General features: G+C 40.5%; 1 protein-coding gene and 1 pseudogene across 3 annotated transcripts in view; one reads left to right on the plus strand and one right to left on the minus strand.

Annotated features, from left to right (window-relative positions):
• Positions 1 to 14872, minus strand: part of LOC116593414 — a 58083-nt pseudogene extending 43211 nt beyond the window's left edge.
• The window catches only part of GSK3B (glycogen synthase kinase 3 beta), a 205667-nt gene continuing 203250 nt past the window's right edge, over positions 14731 to 17147 (plus strand). The window contains exon 1 of one of the 3 annotated variants that reach the window (XM_032347642.1): positions 14731 to 15381. In XM_032347642.1, the coding sequence (XP_032203533.1) occupies positions 15294 to 15381 (88 nt within the window). In that variant the 5' untranslated portion in view covers positions 14731 to 15293. The remainder of the gene's footprint in view (positions 15382 to 17147) is intronic. The other 2 variants (XM_032347623.1, XM_032347633.1) reach the window with 2 other exon arrangements.

Genomic DNA, 17147 nt, shown 5'->3' on the forward strand with positions numbered 1-17147 from the left:
AAATAATCATGTCAAAAAATGGGCAGAAGACATGAACAGACACTTCTCCAATGAAGACATACAAATGGCTATGAGACACATAAAAAAATGTTTATCATCACTAGCCATCAGGGAGATTCACATTAAAACTACATTGAGGTACCACCTTACACCAGTTAGAATGGCCAAAATTAGCAAGACAGGAAACAACCTGTGTTGGAAAGGATGTGGAGAAAGGGGAACCCTCCTACACTGTTGGTGGGGATGCAAGTTGGTACAGCCACTTTGGAGAACAGTGTGGGTATTCCTTAAAAAATTAAATGTAGAGCTTCCCTATGACCCTGCAATTGCACTACTGGGTATTTACCCCAAAGATACAGATGTAGTGAAAAGAAGGGCCATCTGTACCCCAATGTTTATAGGAGCAATGGCCACGGTCGCCAAAGTGTGGAAAGAACCAAGATGCCCTTCAACAGACGAATGGATAAGGAAGATGTGGTCCATATACACTATGGAGTATTAGGCCTCCATCAGAAAGGATGAATACCCAACTTTTGTATCAAGATGGATGGGACTGGTCAAGCAGAGAGAGTCAATTATCATATGGTTTCACTTATTTGTGGAGCATAACAAATAACAAGGAGGACATAGGGAGATGGAGAGGAGAAGGGAGATGAGGGAAACTGGAAGGGGAGATGAACCATGAGAGACTATGAACTCTGAAAAACAATCTGAGGGTTTTGAAGGGGCAAGGGGTGGGAGGTTGGGGGAGCCAGGTGGTGGCTATTATGGAGGGCACTTATGGCATGGAGCACTGGGTGTGGTGCATAAACAACGAATTCTGTTACGCTGAAAAGAAATTAATTAAAAAAAAATTATCGCCCATTAAAAAAAAAAAAAAAAGAGTTCCAGCTGACTTGGCCCTGTAAGAGATTTGTTCCAAGATTCATTGTTTGTGACTACACCCAGTGCTCCACGCAACAGGTGCCCTCCTTAATACCCACCACCAGGCTAACTGAACCAATTGCAGGGTCATAGGGTAGCTCTATTTTTAATTTCTTAAGGAATCACCACACTGTTTTCCTAAGTGGATGCACCAACTTGCATTCCCACTAATAGTGCAAGAGGGTTCCCCTTTGTCTGCATTCTCTCCAACACTTGTTGTTTACTGTCTTGTTGATTTTGGCCATTCTAACTGGTGTAAGGTGGTATCTCAATGGGCAGAAGACACGCATAGACACTCCTCCAAAGAAGACATACAAATGGCTAATAGACACATGAAAAAATGTTCATCATCTTTAGCCATCAGGGAGATTCAAGACATTTATTTTTAATTCTAAAAGGGCCCATACACTTTTGACCTTGAAAATATTTTATAAGTGAAGATAAACAGGCCATAGTTAGGTTTTAAAACATATACAGCAGTTACCGCAATTTGCAAGCAAATTGTTTCTCATCTGCAAGCAAATGTGTTTCCCACCATTATCTGGCATAGTCCTGGGCACACAGCAGACACACAGTAAGCACTTCCTAGTGGAATCAGGATATTCAATATTGGGTCTTTTCATGTGTTTTCCAATACAGACCAGCAACATTTATAAAATTTATAGAATCACAGCCAAAGACTTTAATGATAAACATTAGGATAATTTGGGCCACTTTTGATAAGAAGACTAAATGGGAAAACTGTATATTTAAATTCTCAGAATATGGTTAGAGAAAGTAAAATACTGATAGGAAGATGTGCTCAACTGTCTCAGACTTGTTTATTCCTGAAAAAGAAAAAAAAAAGCTTTGACTGGCTGCATAATATGGACTTAATATAATTTACCTAACTACACCTCTGTTATTTGATACTGTTTTCCCTTATTTCCTCTAGGTCTATATCTTATATGCTAATCTTATATGCATAATTTCAAACTACTTCCAGCTCTCAATACCTCACTACATACATTTCTGGCATTAACTTCTTCTTTTTGCCTGTATGTTCTTTCTTTTACCCATCTGGAAAACTGACCTTTGTTTAAAACAGTGGTCTATAAACTGCCTTCTTAGGAGGGCATATGTTATAAGCATAAAAAAACTGAAAGGATTTGTCATGGCTTTGTTTTCCTTTTATCTTGGATAGTACACTCCTTTGGATGGTAAGATTAGAGTATTAATATATGATCTGTCAAAGGCTTGATATGAAACTTTTAATACAACCATAGTGTACTTCACAGTGGCAATATTTCAAACACGGTCCTTCTTTTTGGGTAGTCACCCACTACTTTCCCATTTGGGCACACCTCATTGGTTGGAACAAGCATGTCCAACTGTGCTGTCTTTTGACTCTGGGCACATTTTAGCAACCACACAAGTATGTTCCCTCAGAGGCTTTCCTACAGTGACAATGTCTTATATCTGCTAAAATATCTCCCACAATTCTCCATTGTCTACAAAACAGAGTCCAGATATCTTGGTGTAACATTCAGAGCTCTGTCAAATCTGGCCTCACACTACCTTTTAAACCTTATCTTCCATTAGTCTTCTCTATCAACTTTCTGTTCTAGCCAAACTGGTTTTTCTGAAGTCAGAAGAACAGACTCCCATTGCCCTTAGTTGCTCTGATAGCTCCACCGACCTCAAGAGTTTACTAGAAGGGGGTTTGTTCAGGGGGCTGGAAATGAAGTGGTGGAAAATAATTTACTTCCTTTCTCTTTTCTTCATCTTCAAATCCTAGTACTCATCCTTTAAGATCCACTTTAGATTGAAAATATAATTTTCACTCAGCTATTATGAACAGGACAGCGTGAGCAGTTTGAGCGAATTATGTTCTGACTCATAAATTTTTTATGGATTCAAAATGTGATTTAAATAAATATTTATTTAACTTTCCAGGTGTTTGTTTTCCTAGAAGATAAGCTCCCCAAGAGCACAGAGCCACTCATGTGGCTCATGTACCTCTATATCAGGTGTCTTTGTAACAGATGTGATGTCTTGCATACAGTATGTACTTAGTAGATAGATATTGACGAGTTTTATTAATTTAACTCACATTACAAGAGATTATCAATAAAAATGTTATCCAAAATGTTGGATAGCTTTGCTGAGAAATTTGGAGCCTTTGCTAAGAATCCCACGCAATCAAGGACGCCTGGGTGGCTCAGTTGGTTAAGCGGCTGCCTTCGGCTCAGCGTCCTGGGATCGAGTCCCACATCGGGCTCCTTGCTTGGCGGGGAGCCTGCTTCTCCCTCTGCCTCTGCCTACCACTCTGTCTGCTTGTGCTCACTCGCTCTTCCCCCCCCCCCGACAAATAAATAAATAAAATCTTAAAAAAAAAAGAAAAAGAAAAAAGAATCCCATGCAATCAGAGGCTTTCTGAGTAATATGTGAATCACAGTGAAGAAATGAATTAATCTGGGGATGAATGTCCTTTAAAACCAAATACACTTATTGTAAAAATATTAAATGAAAACATTTAAAGTTAATATTTTCATCTATAATTAAATATGCTAATATATTAACAAAATTATTCCAATTTCTATCTTCCTTTTCAGTATTGATCCAAATGTATGTATATGTAGCAGAATCGGAAATCTGGTAACATACAATCTGCAGTTCTATATTTTTCAATTAGTACTGTTTCTGAGCTGCTATTAGTCTTTACATTGTTACTGACTGCATAATATATGGACTTAATATAATTTACCTAGCTACACCTCTACCTAATACTCTTTATTTTCTTTAGGTTTGTATCCTATATGCTAATCTTATATGCATTATTTCAAACTACCTCCAATTCTCTCAATATCTCATTACATACATTACATTTCTGGCATTGCATAACCTCTTCTCTTTGCCTGTATGTTCTTCCCTTTATCCATCTGGAAAACTGACCTTTGTTTAAAATAGTTGTCTACAAATATTTTTGATCTTATACCCTATAAGTAAAGAATGTATTAATATTTGTTCCAATATAATCTGCATATTTATAAAACATACACTCTTGACCTAATGTAATATACACATATAAGACATATAGGAATAAAAAAAGGATATAGTACAATAAACAATATTTAAATATTGATTTTTAATTAAGCCTTCAAACAGTTTTGTTCTCACCCCTCACCCCCCTCAAAACTAGTAACACTGTCCCAGATGCAAAGTCTTTAAGCATTTTGGTAATTGTAAAGACATCTCACCAGCACTCACTACATCTTAATCATACTTAAACTTAGGGTAAGCTTTGTCTTTACCTATAGTGGATGGCAACTTTGTATTTCCAAAATTCTTCCCAAGAATTTCAGAATGTTCAGGCCCATTTCTTGTCAAATTTGCTTAGCTCATACTGTTTTTACCTAATGATGTAAAATGATGAAGAGTTTCTGCCAAGAGCAGGGGAATGTCATCTTTGCTTTTTTGTTTGTTCACTTACTCTTGCACTGTTAGTAAAATATGTCATCTATATTTGTAGGAATCATTTCCACTTGTGAGGTTTGATTTAATTAAAAGCCAAATATGACTGAAAATCCACCTAATTAAGCACAAATAAAGTGCCATATACTGCTGAATACTTAAAAAACAGGAGGGTGCCTTGTATTCACAACTCCTTCAAGACTGTGTATCCCTCCTCTTCTTTTAGGATAGCTGTAATGTGAACCATATGACACCTCTTCCTCTGACACAGGTTCTGAGAAGGATGCCAGTATCTACCAGTTAATTAATCATTGGAAAGGTAACTTCTTACTTTTTAAAAGATAAAAATAACTACAAAAGGTTATTCTGTACAACCTTTGGGTGCATACACTCAATTTTGGAGACCAATAGTTTAAACACAATTTAGAAAATGATCTCTGGGACATCTCTCCCCCATGCTAGTCCATAGCTGCCCAAATGACATTATGATGTTGTCTCTCTACAAGTCTCCACTCCACAAAAGCTCCTCTAAGACTAGAACAAGACAGTAGTCCTCTCTGAATGGCTTTATCTTAATATTTCTGTATTCTAGGCCTGACACAGTGCCCTACAGAGAGATCAGGAGCTGAATAAAGGATCACTAAATGGATTTTGTGAAACTTCTTATGGATTGTTTCTTTCAGGTGATTTTCTAAGGAGAAATTCCCAGGGTAAGGGTATAAGAATTAAGTTATAGGTTTGAAAACTACTTTCTAGCTATGTAAACTTGAGCAAGTTACTTCTCCTGTTCCTCAGTTTTCTCATCAGTAAAACAGAAAAATTTCATTTACTATCTAAGGGCTTATGTGCCCCAAACACCTACCACAGTCCTCAGATGAGTTAACTTTTATTGTTGGTAAAAGGTACAATTTTCATTAAATGGGACTCTGAGTGGAAAGGAGAGACCAAAAGTAACAAAGACAAGAAAAGATGAGAAAACCTCCAGAAAAAACAAGTAATAAAATGGCAATGAATACATGTCGATCAATAGTTACTTTGAATGTAAATGGATTAAACATGTCAATCAAAAGACATAGGGTGGGGATGTCTGGGTGGCTCAGTTGGTTAATGCCTGGGATCAAATCCTGCATTGGGCTCCTTGCTCAGTGGAGAGCCTACTTCTCCCTCTGCCTGCTGTGCTCCCTACTTGTGTGTACACACTTGATCTTTCTCCTCTGACAAATAAATCTTTGGGGGCGGGGGGGGGAAAGACACAGGTTTCAGAACTGATTAAAACAAAACAAAACAAAATAAAACAAGACCCATCTATATGCTGCCTACAAGAGACTCATTTTAGACCTAAGGACACCTGCAGATTGAAAGTGAGGAGGTGGAAAAACATTTATCAGGCAAATGGATGTCTAAAGAAAGGGAGTAGCAATACTTATATTGGACAAATTAGGCTTTAAAGCAGACTGTGGAGTGCTGCGTAGCTCAGTCAGGTAAGCACTCAACTCTTGATTTCGGCTCAGGTCATGATCTCTGTGTTGTGAGACTGAGCCCTGTGACAGGCTCCGCCCTGGGCATGGAACCTGCTTGAGGCCTCCCTCTTTCCCTCTCGCCCTTCCCCCACCCCCACTTGCTCTCAATAAATAAATATATAACCAAAACAAAGACTGTAACAAGAGACAAAGAAGGGAACTATATAACCATAAAGGGGACAAACCAATTGTAAATATTTATGCACCCAACATGAGAGCACCCAAATATATAAAACAATCAATAACAAACATAAAGGATCTAATTGATAATAATACTATAATATTGGGAAACTTTAAATCCCCACTTACACCAATGGACAGATCATGTAAACAGAAAATAAACAATGAAACGATGGCTTTGAATGACACACTGGACCAGATGGACTTAACAGATATATTCAGAACATTCCATCCTTAAAACAGCAGAATACACATTCTTTGCAAGTGCACATGGAACATTCTCCAGAATCTCACATCAGAAAACAGGCCTCAACAAATACCATGCCATAGTCATACCATGCACCTTTTCTGACTATAACACTATAAAACTAGAAGTCAACCACAAGAAAAAATTTGGAAAGACCAAAAATACATGGAGGTTGAACACCATGCTACTAAACAATGCAAGAGTCAATCAGGAAATCAAAGAAGAAAATATTAAAAAATACACGGAAACAAGTGAAAATAAAAACACAACAGTCTGAGACCTTCAGGATACACCAAAAGCAATCCTAAGAGGGAAATGTATAGCAATACAGGCCTGTCTCAAGAAGCAAGAAAAATCTCAAATAAACAACCCAGCTTTACACCTATAGGAGCTAGAAAAAGAACAACAAATGAAGCCTAATGTCAGCAGAAGGAAGGAAATAATAAGGATTAGGGCAGAAATAAATGATACAGAAACTAAAACAAAAAACAAAAAACAAAAAAACAAGAGAACAGATCAATGAAACCAGGAGCTGGTTCTCTGAAAAAAATAATAAAATTGAGAAACCTCTAGTCAGACTTGTCAAAAAGAAAAGAGAAAGGGCCCAAATAAATAAAATCACAAACAAGAAAGGAGAAATCACAACCAATACCACAGAAATACAATTATGATAGAATATCACGAAAAACTACATGCCAATAAAGCAGACAACCTAGAAGAAATGGATAATTTCCTAGAAGCATATAAACTACCAAAACTGAAATAGGAAGAAATAAAAAACTTAAACAGGCTGATAACAAGCAAAGAATTGAATCGGTAATCAAAAAACTCCCAACAAACAAAAGTCCAGGACCAGATGGCTACACAGGTGAATTCTACCATTTAAAAAAGAGTTAATACTTATTTTTCTGAAATTGTTCCAAAAAATAGAAAAGGAAGGAAAAGTTTCAAATTTATTTTATGAGGCCAGCATTACCCTCATACCCAAACCAGATAAAGACTCCCCTAAAAAACTCCAAGCCAGATCTCTGATGAATACGGAGGCAAAAATTCTCACGAAAATACTAGCAAACCAAAGTCAACAATACATGTTAAAAAAATCACTCATCATGAGTAAGTGGGATTTATTCCTGGGTTGCAAGTGTGATTCAATATTCACAAATCAATCAATATGACACACCACATTAATAAAGGAAAGGAGAACCATATGATCATTTTAATAGATGCAGAAAAAGGCTCTGGCAAAGCTCAACATTCATTCATGATAAAAACTCTCAATAAAGTAGGTTTAGTGGGAATATACCTCAACACAATAAACGCCATATATGAGAAATCCACAGCTAATATCATACTAAATGGGGAACAAATGAGAGCTTTTCCTCTATGGTCAGGAATAAGCACAGATGTCCACCCTCACCACTCTTACCACTGTTATTTAACACTATTATTTAACACAGCATTGGAAGTCCAAGCCACAGCAATCAGACAACAAAAAGAAATAAAAGGCATCCACATAGCCAAGGAAGAACTAAAACTTTCACTATTTGCAAATGACATGATACTAACATATAGAAAACCCAAAAGAGTCCACCAAGAAAAACCTGCTAGTACTGATAAATAAATTAAGTAAAGTCACAGGATACAAAATCAATATACAGAAATCTGTTGCATTTCTATACACCGATAATTGAGTTGCATTCCTATACACTAGTAACAAAACAGAAGAAAGAGTAATTAAGAAATCAATCCCATTTACAACTGCACCAAAACCAAAAAGATACGTAGGAGTAAACCTAACCAAAGAGAAAGACCTGTACTCTGTACTTTGAAAACTATAAAACCCTCAAGAAAGAAACTGAAGATGACACAAAGGAAAGACATGTCATGCTCAAGGATCAGAAGAACAAATATTGTTGAAATGTCTATACTACCCAAAGCAATCTCCGCATTTAATGCAATTCCTACCAAAATACCACCAGCATTTTTCAGAGCCAGAACAAATAACCCTAACATTTGTAGGAATTACTAAAGATCCCAAATAGCCAAAGCAAACTTGAAAAAGAAAAACAAAGCTGGGAACATCACAATTCCAGATTTTAAGTTACATTACAAAGTTGTAGTGATCAAAACAGTATGGTACTGGCACAAAAACAGACACATAGATCAACAGAACAGAAAACCCAGAAATGAATCACAACTATAAGGTCAATTAATCCTGACAAAGCAGGAACAAATATTCAATGGGAAAAAGACAGTCTCTTCAACAAATGGTGTTTGGAAAACTGGAGAGTAACATGCAAAAGAATGAAACTGGACTTTATTACATCAAACACAAAAATAAATTAAAAAATTAAAGACCTAAATGTGAGACCTGAAACCATAAAAATCCTAGAAGAGAATATAGGCAGTAACTTCTTTGACATTGGTTACAGCATCTCCCTTCTAGACATGTTTCTTGAGGCAGGAGAAACAAAAGCAAAAACAAACTCTTGGGATTTCAACAAAATAAAAAGCTTTTGCACAGCAAAACAATCAGCAAAATTAAGAGCCTACAGAATGGGAGAAGCTATTTGCAATGACTACCTGAGAAAGGGTTAGCATAAAACTCAACATCCGAAAAATAATTACTTACCTTTCCTGTTAGATTATTTTCCTATAGAACATTTATCAACATTATTGACTAATAGTTCCTGTGTAAGTTGCAGTTTATTAATTCCTAATCAAATTGAGCGATTTCACTTTTTTCTTTCATTCTTCTACAGTCTTACCTTTGTGTTTTCTTCTTCTTTTTTTTTAAAGGTTTTTATTTTTAAAAAGATTTTATTTATTTGACAGAGATCACAAATAGGCAGAGAGGCAGGCAGAGAGAGAGAGAGAAAAGGAAGCAGGCTCCCTCCTGAGCAGAGAGCCCGATGCACAACTCGATCCCAGGATCCTGAGATCATGACCTGAGCTGAAGGCAGAGGCTTAACCCACTGAGCCACCCAGGCGCCCTCTTTGTGTTTTCTTAAGTGTTTTGTTTTTTATGTAAAAGTGGAAAATGAAGATATTACTGGAAAGCATGGAGACAATAAAGATCATCCAAAATGCCATCAAAGTTCATTATTTCCAGACATCTGTGTGTGCTTGCACAAACAATTTTATGTGAATGAGATTAACGATGTAACTTTTTGATGGAAGGCAGACTAATTTAGCAGAAAGACACTCAGGTGTAAATCCCATCCCAGCTCTGTCATTTTAAAAAAACGATTTATTTATTTTGAGAGAGAAAGTGAGAGCAAGTGCACAAATGCAAGTGGGAGAAGGGGCAAAGAGACTCCTCAAGCAGATTCCATAGTGCCCATGACCCATGACCTGAGCTAAAACCAAGAATTGGATGCTCAACCATGAGCCACCCAGGTGCCCTTCCAGCTCTGCCATTACTGATCATGTGAATTGAGTGTGTATTTACTTTTCCCTCCGTGTATTAAAAGAAGGGCTAATAACAACTATCTCAGGGTTTTGAGAGAAATGACATAGGTACTCAATAATGTAAGTTTCTTTTCCCTTTTTCTTAACCTTTGACCTTGACATTGGAGGGCTTTCCTAGAGTTCATCATAAACAACTCTTGTTTATGTCATAGTATTTGACTGCAAGTATCTGGAACAAAGAGACCATATCTTACTAAATTTTGAAGAGCCCCAAAATGTTGGCTAAATAAATGAGGTCCTAAAAAGAAGAGTTTTCTTGTGACTTCTATTTGGAATGGTTGACTCTGGGTTCATTTAATTAAACTGCATCTCATATTCTACTTGCTATCTTCATTCTTAATGCTATCTATATTTTCTCCTAGTTTCAATGAAAAAATGCAGCTAAGTGGGAGTGCCTGGGTGGCTCAGTTAGTTTAGTGTCTGATTCTCTCTCTCCCTTTTTTTGAATTTTATTTTTTATTTTATTTAAGATTAAAAAAATTATTTGAGAGAGTGAGAGAGAGAGAGAGAGAGAGAGAGAACAGTGGGGAGGGGCAGAGGAAGAGAAAGAAGCACACTCCTTGCTGAGCAGGGAACCCAACATGGGGCTCAATCCTGGGACTCCAGAATCATGACCTGAACCAAAGGCGGACACTTAACCAACTGGGCCACCCAGGTGCCTCTGATTCTTGATTTTTGGCTCAGATCATGATCTCAGGGTCCTGAGATCCAGCACCAAGTTGGGCTCCGCACTCAGCGGGACACCTGCTTGAGATGCTTTCTCCCTCTCCCTTTGCTCCTCCTCCTGCTCATGCAGGCACTCTCTCTAATAAATAAATAAATGTTTAAAAAATCTTTAAAAAAAATGCAGCCAAGTGATTTTAAGCAAGTCACTTACTGTACCGTACAGTTTCCTCATTTTAAAAAGAGGATAATAGATTCATACTAGTACTTCCTGAACTTCACAAACATGATAGTACTTCCCAATTACAAATCCTATACAAATTTGTTATTACTATAAGAAGTTAGTTCATTGTCTATTTTAATTCATAATTATTATCTTGTGGACCCACTCACCAATCTCTTTTTTTTCCTACTATACTACCTGTTCTGTACACCCATTTTTCCTACATTTATCTTTTTCTAGTCCTTTGGTTTACTGTTGCCGTGGTGTGAAATCACTGATCTCTGCAAGGGAACATTTGATAAGCACTGGAGGAAAGCAAACTAGAGATACATTCACAAGTCACACACAGTTCAAGACCGAAGTCTCAGACTTTAAGATAAAGCAAGATAGACCAGGAGAGGTGAGGAACAAGTTTCAGAGAAATATGGAATAGAGGCTAGGAACAGATCTGAATCCTGACTCTGTTACTTTAGCTATGTGGACTTAGTAAACCTTTCTGGTCCTACATTTCCGCATCTGTAAAGTGCAGGTACTTACATCATAGTATTATAAATTTGAGATATGTGTGTGAAGCACTTAAGAACAGTGCCTGGCACATTGTAAACACTCAGTAAATATCAACTATTATAATTATTATAAGCTGATCAGTGGTTGACAACAGGTGGGAAGGTAAAGCAAGAGTTTGAAAGTTCAGAGAAACACTGAACGTTAACTTTAGCAGTTCTGTATTTTCTCATTAAAATGTCCCTTAAGCCCGACTTCTAGACTGAAGTACTTTTTTCCCTTAAAATTTTCTTGGGTCAGATTTTTTAAAAACAGCAACAGTTCAAAATATTTGAAGGCAGTAATAGTGAACCTGCTAATCAAAACCTTAAGTTTGACTATTTTTCTACTTTATTGTATACAGAACAGCCATGTTTCCAATTTGTGTAACCTAAACATTTTGTTACTCACTTTCCTGCTGGTATAACTGAAGTAGGGGTAGAGACTAAAGAGGAAGTCAGGATTTAAAGCTTTGCTTCACATTTCAGGTACTAGAGGCAAAAGTTTTTCATAATGCCATAATGGAGAGACAACATTCACCTGACAAAGTTGCCATGCACTGAGTTTGCTTTTAACATTCTTTATCCGTTACTGTGACATTCAGATACCTGATTTATTTTTTTTTTTTTTTTTTTTTAAAGATTTTATTTATTTATTTGACAGAGAGAGAGAGATCACAAGTAGACAGAGAGGCAGGCAGAGAGCTAGAGGGGGAAGCAGGCTCCCTGCTGAGCAGAGAGCCTGATGCAGGGGCTTGATCCCAGGACCCCGGGACCATGACCTGAGCCGAAGGCAGAGGCTTAACCCACTGAGCCACCCTGGCGCCCCCAGATACCAGAGTTCTTGAATACAAGAGCCACTACTGGCTATAAAACCTATGCTCAGGTTTGATACTACAAACTTACTGCATTCTGGCCATGTCTACTCCTGCATGTTTTTAGTTTGGCCTACTGGGTTCTGAGTATTGGTTGCCAATACTTAAAAATTGAAACATTTCACACAAAAATCCAGCCTTAGGGTTTCTCTTGGGGGAAGAAAAACATGTATCTCAGAACACTGGACCCACATTCTTGTGAGCAACAATCTGTTAGTGCTTAACAGCTGCTCGTTTCAGTTACAGCATGGACACTAATTTGCCACATTTCTTATCATTCTCCATTGTTTTACACCAGGCCAGTTTCATTCATTTGCTTTATTATTCTGCACCCTCCCGTCCCCCGTAGATATTTGAGTTTGCAAACCCTGTCTAGATAGACTTTTCCTGTCTCCGATCAAAGTTTACTTTGTTCCAAGTTCCTCACAAGTTTTTCAAAGCAATAGCTAAGTAATCTCATCAACTATGAGTATTTTTGCATGTGCTTTCTGGAGATAGTATCTTCATAAAAAGGATGACTCTGCACGTGGAAATTACAGGCACCACGGGATTACAGTCAGGACGGCAACTGTCCATTCTACTTTTTCTACTATCCTGGCGTAGCCATACCTTACTGTCCTCAGGCAAGCCTAGGGAATTGCTTCTCAGTAGAACAATGAACACCCCCCTCCGTGGGCAACCTACTTATCTAGTACTTTTATAGACTGCCCTATTTCCAAAGGACCAAAAGCTCTGGGCCATTCTGACTCCCCGTTTCCTCGGAGGCTTCAGGATATCCGGCCTGACGGCATTTCCCCATACCTGTTTTCGGGGCTTGCTTTGCGCTGGGCAGTCGCGCCCAAGGAGCGTGCGCATCCAGCATGAGCTCATTTCTCAGGGGCGTTTCCAGAAGGCCCGGACTGGCTGCGCACACTAGGCGCAGTCGGCCTCACTTTATCAATGGCCACCGCTGCTGGGAGGGTGTAAGCGCCCGGAGGCGCTGCCTCACTAGAAGCTTTGTTCCTACTTTAGCGTCTGAGGGTTCGCACCCAGCCGGGTAGGCGCCCTGGACCCGTCTGGCCCTTTCGGGGAAGACGCTGGTTATTTGGACGCGCTATCCCGGGCGGAAGGAAGGCTCCGACCCAGTATTTGAGCCGCGCCGGGCCGAGAGACTCTTGGTGGGTGGGGAGAGCCCCTCTGAACTCTCTGTTCGCTTGAGCGCTCCGAGCCCAGCGCCGCCGACCGCAGCAGTTTCGGACCGGCTGCGCAGAGTGCCCGCGCTCCCTATCTGCGGTTTCCACAGCGGCTGAGAGAAGCCGCAGACAAACCCATCACACACTGTCCGCCACGACCCCTCTAGAGCTTCCCTCCGCTCCTGGGACAGCCGCCGGGGGCGAAAGGCCAATCACACCGCATCTAGGTCTTGCGATTGGACGACAGTGAGTGCTGATTGGCTGCCGCTACGGGTTTCGGCCTCCCTCCTTTTCCCTTTTGCCCCCACTCCAGTTCCAAGGCTTCAAGCCAATGAGAAGGCGCTTTATAGACGCCCTCCCTTTTCTTTCTTCTCCCCACCTTGGCGAGGGAGGAGACGTTCTGACTGGCCGTACTGTCCTCGGAAGCCCCTCTCGCTTCACCAATCACCGAGGGAGGTACACTCCCAGCGGAGTTGTCGGCCAATTACAAGGCGCGGCCGCGGCGCCCAGCCGTGCCGTTTCACCGGTGACTCCGGGTTTCACCGTCCTTAACTCTTCAAGCTTTTTCGTAAGGGCCGGCCACTGTGATTGGCCACTGCTGCCATTGTCGAATTTCTCCTCTAGCCAGCCACAGAACTAGAACCCACCTTCTTCTCCATCGGCTATCTTCGGCATTTTCCGCTTTTTGGGCGTGGATATCTAGAGACACTTCCTAATTGGTGTCTCAGGTCGATCGGCTTTTTCCGGGCGGAGTCGCAAACAATCGACGTCTGTGATTGGCTCTGCTCTGGCTTCGGCTCCGTAGCCGAAGCAGGCAGGCGCGGACCTCGGACGGCGATTCCCAGACGCCTGTTACGCGGGTGGCGGGGCTCTGGGCGGTGTAAGGCTGGGTGGGGGAGGAAGGAGGCGGAGGACGAGTAGGAGGGGGGAGGGTGAGTGGGGAAGGGCTAGGCGGCTGCGCAGACGGCGCTCCTCACACAGAGCAGCCCCCGACCCGGGCGAATGCAGGCTTGTGCTGCCGCCGCCGCCGCCAACGCCGCCGCCGCCGCCGCCCGGGCCGAGTGACAAAGGAAGGAAGGAAGGAAGCGAGGAGGAGCCGGCCCCGCAGCCGCTGACAGGGCTCCGGGCTGGGGGCAAAGCGCGGAGACTTCCTGAGCGGGCACCGAGCAGAGGCGAGGGGCGGGAGGGCGGCCGCGCTGGTGCCGCGGACGGGGGAGGGGGCCCCAGGGGACGGAAGCGGTTGCCGGGTTCCCATGTCCCCGGCGTATGGGGAGCAGTCGAGGATCCGCTGCCTGGGGTCTGAAGGGAGCTGCCTCCGCCACAGCCGCCGCCATGGCCGCTGGATCCAGCCGCCGCCTGCAGCTGCTCCTGGCGCAATGAGAAGAGGAGCCGCCGCCACCGCCCGCCTCTGACTGACTCGCGACTCCGCCGCCTTCCAGTTCGCCGGGCCCCGCCGTCTGCCCGCCGGATCCCGCCGCTGCCGGAGCCGCAGCGTTTCCCGTCGCATCTCCGAGCCACCCCCTCCCTCTCCCTCCCTCTTTCCCATCCCCCCTTCTTTTCAAGCGTGAGACTCGTGATCCTTCCGCCGCTTTCCTTCTTCATTGACTCGGAAAAAAAATCCCCGAGGAAAATATAATATTCAGAGTACTTATTTTCAATCAAGTATTTGTCCCCGTTTCACGTGATATATATTTTTTAAGACTCCCCCCTCCCTTTTTCCTTTCCAAGGAAAGGGAGGGGAAAGAACTGTATTTTTTTCCCAGCCCCAAATCATCTATATGTTAAATATCCATACTGATCTGTCTTGAAGGAGAAATACATCGCTCGGTTTTTTTTTTTTTTTTTTTTTAAATAGCTGTACAGAAAGGAGTGAAAAGCCAAGAAGACGAAGTCTTTTTTTTTTTTTTAAATCTTCTTTTGGGACAACTTAATGCTGCATTTATCATTAACCTAACACCCCAGCATAAAACAAAAGGAAGAAAAGGAAGGAAGGAAAAGAGGGTGATTCGGGAAAAGAGTGATCATGTCAGGGCGGCCCAGAACCACCTCCTTTGCGGAGAGCTGCAAGCCAGTGCAGCAGCCTTCAGCTTTTGGCAGCATGAAAGTTAGCAGTGAGTATTGATTTTATTTTACACCCCTTCTCCACCTCACCCTTAAAATACAAAGCCTTTACTAACCAGGATCTTAAAATATTAGATCTTCTGCTAATAATAATCAAGAGGTAGTGGAAAAGGGCAAAAACCTGTCTTCAGTCAAGGATGAGGCAGCTCCCTCTCTATTCCCATACCACTTCCCCCGGTCTCATTAACCTTGAATTGAGAGAATATGCTTTTTACTTGGATGATTTGATTTGAAAGTTGCTTCTTTTCTTATACTTTTTGTGCTCTTGGTAGTCAGCTTTATCAAGTGCTTGAGTATTTCCATGTTGAAATAGTGATGAAAATATTTTCTTGCTCATCCTTTCGAATAAAGAGGACTATTCAATCGTTACGTACATTTACAGTGTATTTGTCTTTTGGAATGAGGGTTATTTTATTTAGCTCAGGTCTTAGGGGTTGTCATATTTCTGTATACTTGCTAGAAAGACTAAATGTCAGTCTCACATTTGTTTCTTGTTTGTGTGACTACAGAGTATTTGGTCTTAATTCAGAGATGAACTTGCTTAGTACCTAGCATTCACGTTTGGAGGCGAGGCTTGAGTTCTCCATTTAGAAAGGGTCTGTGGGAGCTGGTAGAGACCCAGTAGCATCGCTACAGGTATTGTTTTAATTGCACACGTTTTAATGCGATCTCTTAACCTTCCCGTGTTGACATTACCAATTTACCACTATGTAATTTATGTTTAATCAAAAGGTAACTTGGAAGTAGGTTCAAGTTTTGATTGAGGTTTGTATTGTCATGTTGCCAGATACTAAGTTGAATGTTAATTGTCACTGACTCATCATTAAGTTCAGTTTTGGGGTGCCATGGCATTCAGCGTTTGTTAAATTATCTAGAATTCAAACGTCCCTTCTTAGGACTATTTAAAATACTCTTGCATTGGTTTCCTCCCACATTTAGATAAAACTATGGGTTTAGTTATTACATTATGGATTTAGACCTTTCTGTCACAGGCTTTGCAGAAGGCTGTAGTCCTGAGTATAATAGGGATATTTGAGCTTGTGTTCAGGGTTGTTGCTAGACTGTACTTTTGTCCCAGATTTGTGCTAAATAGTCTGTGTTTGGTATACTAAGTATCTACTGTTCCAGAGTATCTCTATTTGTAGATAGGTATTTAGTGACAGTTTACTTAAACCATACTTCCAGAATTTGACAAAAATATCTACATTGTTTCCTTATTCCTGGAGAAAGGGGCATAGTGAGGGCAAAGAAAAACTGTTGCCTAGGAGAGAACTGAAAAACTGAGATTTTTAAAAAATATATACATGCTGTGATGTGAAGTTGATTATATGCTTAAGCAACCTAAAATTATCATTTTTAATTGAGCTCAGAATTTCAATTTATTTTGGCATTTGGACTTGCCTGAAACAGGGTAGTCTAAGGTAGTAGCTGAATAGCAGATCAGTTTTAAAAGTTATTTATTCATTATTTATTTTTGTGACTAGTACAGAATGCTGGGTATGTGAAGAAGGCAGCTGATGATGCATTTTTCAGAGGAGAGGCAAGCTTTCTAAGCACTTCATGGGGTCATTTGAAAGGAATATTTTAAAATTCTGGGGTAATTTTCAGCTATGATGAGGCAAATCTTATAATAGCTACTTAAGAGCCTCTTGTGGTACTGGAGTGTTTGTATGTTTTTCATCTTGGTAATATAGTTTAAAACCACTTGAAATCAATTTTAGGTAATTATTTTATTAGATCAATTTCAGAGAGCAAA

The sequence above is a fragment of the Mustela erminea genome, chromosome 1, assembly GCF_009829155.1.
Source record: "Mustela erminea isolate mMusErm1 chromosome 1, mMusErm1.Pri, whole genome shotgun sequence".
NCBI lineage: Eukaryota > Metazoa > Chordata > Mammalia > Carnivora > Mustelidae > Mustela > Mustela erminea.